The sequence below is a fragment of the Crocodylus porosus genome, unplaced genomic scaffold (genome assembly GCF_001723895.1).
Source record: "Crocodylus porosus isolate Cpor-Errol unplaced genomic scaffold, CroPor_comp1, whole genome shotgun sequence".
Taxonomy (NCBI): domain Eukaryota; kingdom Metazoa; phylum Chordata; order Crocodylia; family Crocodylidae; genus Crocodylus; species Crocodylus porosus.
In genome coordinates, this window is record NW_017728886.1 from 168,367,566 (window position 1) to 168,377,921 (window position 10,356).

The 10,356-nt window shown below is 42.7% G+C and overlaps 1 protein-coding gene and 1 pseudogene across 1 annotated transcript in view; both read left to right on the forward strand.

Moving 5' to 3' along the window:
* The first annotated feature begins 289 nt into the window (after positions 1-289).
* Positions 290-1,156, forward strand: LOC109324758 (annotated as a pseudogene).
* Positions 1,157-1,608: 452 nt separating this feature from the next.
* The window catches only part of FBXO15 (F-box protein 15), a 52,911-nt gene continuing 44,163 nt past the window's right edge, over positions 1,609-10,356 (forward strand). The window contains exon 1 of the mRNA XM_019545130.1: positions 1,609-1,708. Within this exon, the coding sequence (XP_019400675.1) occupies positions 1,641-1,708 (68 nt within the window). The 5' untranslated portion in view covers positions 1,609-1,640. The remainder of the gene's footprint in view (positions 1,709-10,356) is intronic.

Consider the following 10,356-nt stretch of genomic DNA (forward strand, 5'->3'; position numbering starts at 1 on the left):
TATCTTATAGCCCTGTGGATTAGTTTTGAACTCTTTCCAATGACATTCTCTTTGTTTCTTCTTCAATCTAACACTAAATAATACAGCCCTGCCTAGGCCTCTAGCCTGTTAGGAATAGTCTAATTTCTTTTTACCTGGAGAGAAACACCTGTAGTTTTAGATGCCATGTTGCCCCTCACCAGGTGTACCACCCTCCCCCCATTTTTTAAAATCCTAGCTCTATGGAAAGAAAGATTCATGCCACTAGCCTACAAGAGTGCTTTGTAAAATCTAGAGCCATTCATGCTTCTACTTCAGATCAGACGTGCAGCCATGAAAGATCCAAATGGCAGCAGTCCTAGCCCAAGCATCATCAGTGAAGATGTGATTATTATTAATGGTCATGCTCATGAAGATAACAATGCATCCGCTGAATACATGTGGATGGAAAATGAAGAGGAGTTTAACAGGCAGACTGAAGAGTTACAGGAAGAATTTATTTAACATTGTTTTTAAGAAATGCTGGAAAAGGAAGAGTAACACAAATAGTATTATTCCCATTCGAGATCTCCCACAAACAGGGTACGTTTACATGAGAGGTTTGCTGCAGAGCTGACTGATTAGCTCCACAGTAAAGTGGTAGCATCTACACATGCGGTGCTATTCAACTGAAATAAACTAATTAACTCGGCCATAGGACAGTACTGCCCAACACAAGTATGATCCTATGATGGAGTTATTTACTCTGCTGCAACATGAATGTAGATTCTGACTGGGGCTGACTGGCGCATGAGGGTTGCCTTACACTGCAGCACTTTTGTACCCCAGCCAGCCCCTCCACAGCATGTTGAGCTGAGTCGGAGCAGCCCCAGGCTGGCAGGCGGACCCCCGGCACCCCCCGCCTGCTGGGGCTGGTCCACCGTGGCTCAACATATTGTGGTGTCAGACGCACCTGTAAAAGTGACACAAAGAAACTCCATTGCAAACTGCAGAGTTTTTTTGGGAGTTTTTTTGCGTCAGATTGGTTTCATGAGTAGATGCACCCAGAGTGGATCAAATCCAGGACCAATTTAATGGCTTTGCTATCAGCGACAGCTCATCACCAGAGGATGTGATGATGATCAAGGGTCATCTGAAGCCAAGCACGAAGGAGTTTGCTTCTGGGATAAAGCACTAAGTGTGGGAGGCAGCCTGGGCCCTTTTTTGGCTGATGTAGTACAACTTCTAGGCTGCGAAGCCAGGCTGCAGGTCTCATCCCAAAAGCTCTCTCTCCTTGTCACTGGGTGCAGGGACACTAGCATCTTACTGCACATTAGCATCATACCACTGCGCCTAGCATGTCACAGCAAAAACTATCCTGCAGTGGTATAAGGCTAACAGGCAGTAAGTGTCACTAAATAACGCCCAGCGTGTCACACTTCTGCATCGCCCCAGCCGTGCTAGTCCTGCAGGCGTCACACAAGTTATGAAGCTGTCACAGGTTGAATGACGTCAGGGCGGGGGAGGCGGGGTTGGGCGCGGGCGGGGCGAGAGCAGGAGGCGCAGAAGCCCCGCCCCGCGACAACGAGGCCGCTCCTTGGAATGCTCCTGGCGGGTCACGTGACGGTGCCGCTAACTCCAATAGCTCCGCGGGGGGGTAACATCCAGGGCTCAGTGTTGCTATGGCGACGGGCCGCGGCTGGGTCCTGCGGCAGCATTGGGCGCGCGCGGGCCCCGCCATGCGGCCCAGGTACCCGCCCCCCCCCTCCGCTCGGGCTGTCCCCTGACTGGGGCTGGGGCACCACGGTGGAGAGCCCTCTGCTCCAGGCAGGGGGCAGAAATGGGGGGTCTAAGCCCACCTTGCCCCTAGAAGCTCCCGTGGGGGCGCACGTGCCAGCCCATCCCTTGCTGGTGGGGCCTCTTGCAGAGCTGTAACCCCCCCGGGTGATGGGGGGGCCCCCAAGGTCCTGTTGCCCGTGGCTCAAGGCAGCTAAAAGACCAACTGGGGACGGCTGTGAGAGGTGTAGGTTAAAAATTAAGCCAGTGGGTGGGGGGAGACCCAGCAGAGGACACTAGTCTGTGGTGAATTGGGGCACCCCTGTGTGCTGGAGGGTTGTTGGGGTGGCTCAGCAGCCCCAGAGGCTGCTCAGGCAGGGGCAAGCCAGAGCCCTTAGTTTGGGGCCTGGCACTTCCTGGCTGGTTGCGATTTTTCATCTTTTCCAGTAAAGATGGAAACAAGTTTGGCTACAGCCTTGGGGGCCAAGTCCTGGGATTTGCCAGGGTAATTCTCTCTCTCTTTTTTTCTTTTTTTAAACCTGGCTGGAGGGGGGAAAAAACTGGAAAATGTTTCCATTCAGGGCTCAAAGCCAGAGGTAAATTTGGTAAAGGAATAGCAACAATCCACTGCTACTTCACAGTTTGATTTTTGGAGAGCCTGACTTGTGTGGGATGTTTCCTCTCAACATTTCTCTTGGTGTTTTCTGCAGAAAGATCTGTGTTTGTGGTTTGTTTGCTTTCTAAATGAAAAAGAGAAATAACTGTCATCCTGTTAAGAGAGAAACTCTAGAAGTCTTAGAAATGGGGGATGGCAAAAACAGCTGAGATCTGAAGCTAATAGTTTTGTCTGGGTTAATTTAATACAACTAGCTATTAGTAGACTTCATGCACAGCGAGTGAAACATTCATTTAAGTTCTCTTCTGTGACTGGTTACTGTAATGGCTAGGTACTTTGCAAGTATTAAATTACCCTTACCATGCTGCCTTGCACTGCATACAACTTGTGTGGGGCAACCACTGCAGTGACTAAGTGTTTTGAAAAAGACCTTGACTAAGAGACAGGTGGAATAGAGTGTCTTGAGTTGGATAGTCATTGAGATATATAGCTAGAGAAGCTGCAAAATGCTACTGGATCAGAGTACTCTCAGTGGTGCTGATGCTGTTCCAAATAGTAAATCAGCCCAGAATTTGCTCAACAAGACAGAGAAAAATCAAGTACTGTATACCACTTTGCAGAAATGCATTATATCTTGGTCATGAGTACATGTAAAATATTTTCCTATGAATTCTTACTTGTTCATAATCATACAATTTTTGTATATCGAATACTCTGGATTTTTGTGATGATCAGTTTTACCATAATCATTCTTTCTAAACATACATGTCTCATGTAGTGAGACACTGCATACAGTTTGCAGTCAGAATTTTGTAATATAGTTACGTCTTCATTATAACTGCGAACAGTTATTTTTTAGTGTGTTGGGCTGTGGCATGTAAAGCTCATGAGTGCAAGATGAATATACTCTTTAGCAAAGTAGAAAAACTCCATAAGTGCAGCAAATGTGTAGTGGGTTTAATTATTGTTTCTTTTACATTGTAGCTTTTATGGCACTGGTTTCTCAGTGACTTGTGAAGACTGTTCTCCTTTCTGTTTAGCCTGATTTATTTAGCAATGCCTTAGTTTTATGTTTCATTGTGAGTTTGTTATACAGCACAACAACTCATTTGTCTCAAATGCTGGATTTACAAAAGGAACTGAGTAGGCAGTGCATACAGAATTGGAAAGCAAAACCTGAACAAGCAGAAACTCCACTGGTTCATCTACTGTTGAAAGTGTGACTAGCTAATGGGCGGGGGCGGGGGGGGGGTGGAATCTGACTACTTGAGGTTGGCCCTAAAACATGTTGTTGCACATTCCTTCTCTAATGTGGAGAAACCCCAAACATCAGATACTTAAATCTCCAAAACTATAATATAGGTGGGTGACCAGCATTCATGTGCAATTCTCTTCTTTCCTCAGGAAGTCCTGACATCAAAAATACTTTGATTCTTAGAAAACTGAAATTTCTAATGGCAATAGTAGGCCTGGTGAAAGAGGAAAAACTTGTCAAGCTTGATCAGAGAGTGTGGGGATAAACAGGCTGTGGTAGTGGAGTCATGAAGGCTTAATGGACTGTAAGATATTACCTAATGGCATATTGGGCTGCATGAGTAGGAGTGTTACTACCAGGTTGAGGGAAGTGATTATTCCCCTCTGTTCAGCACTGGTGAGGCCCCATCTGGAGTACTGTATTCAGTTTTGGGCCCCCACCACAGCAGAGATGTAGATGAATTGGAGAGTCTAGCAGAGGGCGATGAAAATGGTGAGAGCTGGGGCACCTGATTTACGGTGGAGAGTCTGATGGAACTAGGCTTATGTAGTCTGGAAAAGAGAGAATGGAGGGGAATTTAATGGTATTCAACTACCTAAAGTGGGGGTTCCAAGGAGGATGGAGATAAATGAACAAGAAGCAATGGGCTCCAGCTGCAGCAAGTGAAGTTTGAAGTTAGGGTAGATACTGGGAAGAATGTTCTCACTAGAAAGGTAATAAAACACTGGAACAGTTTACCCAGGGAGGTTGTGGACTGTCCATCTTTGAAGATTTTTAAGACCCAGCTGGAAAAAGCCTTGGCAGGGATGATCTAGTTGAGGCTGGTCCTGCTTTGAACAGGGGGTTGAACTAGATGACTTCCTGAGGCCACTTCCAACCTGAATTTTCTGTGGTTCTATGATTAACAAAGGCATGTGAAAAAGGAGGAAAACAAGTTTCAGTGAAGTAAAACAATTGATTTTGAGCATATTTGTACCTTCTATGACCATCATTTTGACTGTTTCCTTGTTTAGTGCAACCAGATTAGGATCAGATGTCTGGGGTTTTTCAAGGAATTGAAGGAGTTAGATGCCTGACTTTGATTAAAATTATATATCTCCTTGGGTTCTGAAACTGCTCTTAACATTGTATAACTCCTTGAATAATCCCATGTTTAAGGGTCAGTCAAATTTTGGGACTGATTGGGATATAGTTTATTCTTTCTAATCTTCAAAATAGTTTTTAAATTTAAAAATAATATTTTTAAAATTTACTTTAAAAATATTTCTTGATTAAAATATTTTTAGATGTTTTCTTTTCCTTTTCTCATGCATCTTCAGGGCAATTGATTTTTAGCAGCTAGTAATCCCAGTAAATATCTGGAAGCAGGTGCTGGTAGTAAAACGCTTTTGGTATTTGAATAGTAAGAAGAGAACTAAGGAGAGGTGAACTTAATTGTATAGGAATATTAGTATAACTATAAGCTTTGAAATTTGAGGTGAAGCAAATTCAAGAGGGATTGATTTTAATGGTTTCCTGATTGTGTGTGGAGTTTCCAGATGTGAGATGTATCTTGTGCGTATATCTGAAGGACCATTTAGGAAGATGTGTGTGAGCTTGATGCCGAATTATATAGGACTGAATTAATCACAGGCTCAGACCTGTTCAATTTAAAATTTTTATTGTTTCACAAAGTCATAAACTAAAGGAGGTCTGTTGGTTCACGAGGTTCCCAAATCAAGCCCTTGCTCTCTAACCCGGAGGCTAGGTGCGGCTGCCTGATTCAGTAGTCTCAGAACTGGTCAACAGCTCATTTAAAAGGAGTCCGTATCTTTTTTTAGGCAAAAGATACAAAACTGTCCCCACGGTGGAAGTGAGGCATCTAACATAACTTTACTATTAGTTATATATGATAACACTTATACATACGCATTTCTAATTCTTACTTCTATTGGTTATTTAGTTAACTTATCTATATTATAATATCAGGTGATACGCTTTGTATTATAATCATTACACTTCTTATGTTAATCCTTAATGACCTTTATATTTCTTATGCTAATTTTCTATAACCTAAATACATTATTCATCTATAAGTTTTGCTGGGTTTTGCAGGGTTAAAATGTCAAAGCTGACATTATATGCGGCTGTTTTTTCGTCATTGCGGTTTAGCCATGCGGTTTCCTATTCTTAACAATGTAAGCGGCATGTCTGCTATTTTTATCATTGTTCAAAGGTCAGAAGTTCAGTATTTTCATCTAAGGGTCAGAAAGTGATTACCAGAATGTCAATCACTGACTCCTCAACCTCCTTGAAGCATTCTGGGAGTTTTAGTGCATTTTTTTTAATGCTAGGCCTTGCTTAGCGTAAGCACTCTCTCACAATATGCATAGGTCTCTCAGCTCATATTGGTCTGTGATTTTATTTATTTAAATATTTATTCAGCTCATCCTTTCTCTGTCTTGTTTCAGCTGTCATTCTGGAAGGTACATGTTTGACTTGTGTGAAGTCTTCTGTGCATTTCTTGCAAATTTCCTTCTCTCATTGGGTCTGGGCCATTACCCAAAGAGGTCTCTGAGGTGGAAGATGGTTAAAGATGCAGTACATTTTTTGGCAATGGAAAGGAAGGAAGAAAGAAAGGCATCTTTTATTTTACCTTTGGCACCACAGCGAGATTCTAAATTGGTGCTCATTATGCTTTTCATTTCATCTCTGCATGTTTACCTGATCAAAAGTAGTTCACAGACAGAATTGTAAGTCGTACCTATAAAATTGATTTCAAACAATTGTCCAAAGTTTTCTGGGCTGCCCTGCAGGTAGGAGGAGTCAGTATCAAAGATGCAGGGTCTCTTTACTAGTAATGATCTTAACCCTTATTCAAGTACCAGTAGTACAGCAAGATGTTAATCTGCTGTAAGTCCCACATGAGGAGAGGGACTTTCTTCTAGGCTTCTCCTTTGCTATTTCTTGAAGGCATTGCTTTATTGGCTGGGGACTGATTAACAAATCAGTAGCCAGGAAAACTTGTATGCTACAGGAGCAGGTATAATAAGCTTCATTTACCCAGGAATTTCGTACCAGCCTGGAAGAATTCTATAATGTTATTGCCAGTAGGAAAAAACTCAGGCAAGCATAAACAGGATGCTGAAACTTGCAGACACCAGGTCTATTGTTATTTTTCTTTCTGCAAACTAAGACTGCAGGTAACAGCCACAGATTTTCTGTTTAATAGAATGAATGGAATCAATAATTCATTCTTCAATGCAAATGCCAATATAAAAATATCAATGAAGTAATATTTATTATTAGCTATGAATTCAAGCTAGCGAAACCTGTAATTTTAATGTAAGCAGCAGCCAGCTAAAATCAGAGGTTGGATTGTTATATTTCCTCCTACGCCCTGAAAATCAATTTAGTTCACACCTGGATTGATTGCTTTAAAATTAAATCAAGTTCACTTAAATCACCAAGATGAATTCCTTGACAGAAAGTGGCAATTTAAATTGGTTATTTAATAAGAAAAAAAATGCAGTATTGATATAAATGTTAAAACATATAAATTCACAACTAAGAAGAACCTTTGCATTTCACTTAGTACTTTTTATGCTACCTAGGGGGATACACTATAATTATATACTTATTGTATAGTTTACTATCTTCATTTTTTAGTAGTTTTGAATTTCTGGTGTGTTAGGAAATGGTGAATGATAGGTGTATAGCTTATTTTCAAGGTATCTGTTTACTTGTGATTTGTCAAATAGTTTTAGTATGTTAACTGAAATTTAATTAAATAGAGACATTTTATGTGTTTTACATCTGACAAACCAACCTTATTTTTTTGTGTGTGTATATATTTTTTATTATAAAAAAAATCTAAATGACCACCTGAAGAAGGATTAACTGCAGTAAGTGAGTTAAACTGACTGGCTGTGAATTTCAAATGGGTAGAATTCCAGTCACTTTCACTGAAGCATAAATCTTCTGAAAATGAGTCTCTGAAGTTATTAGGCTAGCCTTCAAAGTCTTAAAATGAGTGGATCTCATCCTCCCTTTGCATTATTTTTTACAATCGCCTGTGACTGCAAGGGATTGCCATAGAAGTCATAGACTCAAAGAGAAAGGTGAGTCTTTTTGCTCTTTCAGATTCTACTCAGCTTCTCATTTTTGCATAAATCAGTCCAACCTAAGAGTAGGGTTTGTTTTTGTTTTTTTTTGTCAATGAAGAAAAGGTGACAGTTGTCAAAATCTAGCTGAACATTTCAGCAAACTGTTTTTAGGTGCTTACTAATAACTTCTACCAAGTTAGTGGTGTGATTTTCTTCTTCAGCATGTTATCAGCAAATCTCAACTGCTTGAATGGTTTGCCTCCAGACCTGAAATTTATTTTGGTTAGCATGCTTGGAGGTCAATTATTAAATACCCATGCCATAGCAGTATCTTCTTCCTCAGCAGTTAAGCATCTACCTTGGTATATTAGGTTGGAAAGATGGGCAAGAAAATCAGATGGAATAAGTATTTGATTCTTTTGCTGGTCTTCTGTCTGTAATTTAATTTCCCAGAGTGCTCTTCAGTGTCTCTTGGAGTTCTTCCTAAATTGCAGTAGTATAAGATAGTTGTAAAATTGCTGAATGTAACTTGTCTAAAGCTATTGACACAGAACTCAATGTATTTATCTTCCATGTTTCTCTTTAGCGTGATGTTTACTCTTTGGCTGTGATGGTTCCATCTATTTTGTCACTATTTTCTACACAAATTGCCATCAAAAGGAGCCAGTTCTAAATAAATAGCTCAGAACAGTCAAAAACTGGAATGCCTTTGTACTTCTATGAGGAAAAATTATTTTTATCATGCTCTTCTCAGTGCAGCTGAATCAAAGTAGTTGTCAGAGTATTTTGCCATTTCAGTATGTTCCTTTTTATTCTTGGAATTACTTGCATCTGTGCCTAGAAGACAAATCAAATGAGCACTGGAACCCTGCAAGCTTCAGATTCCCTTCATTGTTTCCTAGACTTGTCCTCTATGCTGCATGTGCAACATTTGTAACAAAGCTGTGCACTTGGCACCAGAATGCTCAGGTTTTTTCAACCTCTGCTTTGACTTCTTCTGAACATTGAGAGTTATGAACATTTTCAAATATATCAAATGCTCTTGTATGGTACAGGTATTAATCTTCTGTTGGCACACAAGCACGTATTATTGAGTCATTGTGCATGTTGCTGCACTCATGAAAACGCAGATTAATGAATTTCCCATCAATGTGTTTTTGCACACTGTTAATTTCTAGCAATCTTTTCTGCCTGGTAGAGTGGAACTTATTTTTTAATAATTGGATTTTGTCAATGAACTGAACAAAATGAAAGGGAGAAATGGTTGCCTAAATGAACTAAGCAGTTGTTTCATTTAAGGAGTCTTGCTGGAATCTTCTGGTCCTCATTACAAACTCATTCTCTTTTGCTTAGTAATGAAAGATGACTTATGTTACAGGTGATTTTACCAGCAGATGACTCTAAAATTGTAGGTACTACAGAAAATGGATGTTCATAATCATGACCCCTTATATCTGAGCTGGACCCTAAAACAGAACTATTAAAAAGTCCTTCTGTTGCACTGCTTTAAAAAATAATCAAAGACCTACCAAATACTCAATTTCCGTGAAATCATGTAATTGGCTGGTTCCCTGTGGAAAAAGTGTGGGGAACCATCCCCAGCCAGTCTCAGCACTGTAAAAACAAAAGAAAAAAACCCATACTCACCGGCTGCAGCAGTGGTGATTGGGAGCCTCTGGGCACTTGTGGCAGAGCCCCCCTGCACAGTGTGGGGCAGTAGGGATTGCTGCCCCCCCCACCCCTCTGCCTAGCACCCACATGGCAGCTATCACTGCTCCATGTTTTCTGGGAGCTGGAGCTGAGCGGTGCTGGGCTCCGCCTGACTGGTAGAGCCACTCCAGCTCCCAGATGGTGCGCAACGCCCTGCTGAGCTGTGCTGCACCCACCCATTGCGGCAGCGGCTGCACAGGGGCCAAAGTGGGGAAGTGATTCCTCATGCTGTGCAGGGGGCTGTTCCACAAGCCTTTAGAGGCCTTGATGGCTGCTGCACAGCTGGTGAGTATGGAGCTTTTTTTTTTATAGTGCCAGGACTAGGCTGGACTGGGTGGGGGATGGGGCCGGGTAGGACAAGACAACCATGGGGGCTTCTTCTGTGACGACTCTGGCTGCGCCTATTTCTGCCTCGGTGGGAGGAGCTGCTAGGGTTATGCCCTGCTGCTGCTTGCCCAGCCAATGTGTGAGACAGGAAGGGGTAGCATGATACAGGTGCGGCTCACTCCGGGCAGCAGCAGGGCGTAGCCCTTGCTCCCAGGCATTGGCATTGGGAGTGGGGGCTCTGCCCTGTCGCTGCTTGCCAGCCAGTATGGAGAAAGGGATGCGGGTGCAGCAGTTCTGGGAGCAGGGGCTGTGCTCTGCTGCCACTTGCCCCCTTCTGCCTGGAGTGAGCTGCACCCGCATCTCTCTTGCTCCCCTCCACTGCCCCAGCTGGGCAAGTGGCAGCAGGACTGAACCCCTGCTCCCAGTGCTGGTGCACCTGCACCCTGTGGCTCTCTGTCCTGGCTGGGCAGCTTGCCCCAATCCCTTCCTCCTCCATGTCTCTTCTTTCCCCCCCCCCTCCTTCAACCTCAACAGATTTACTGGCTGGAGGCAGCTGTCTGTTGCCTGTTTATAGTTTCATAGTTTCTAGGGTCAGAAGGGACCTGAGTAGATTATCGAGTGTGACCCCC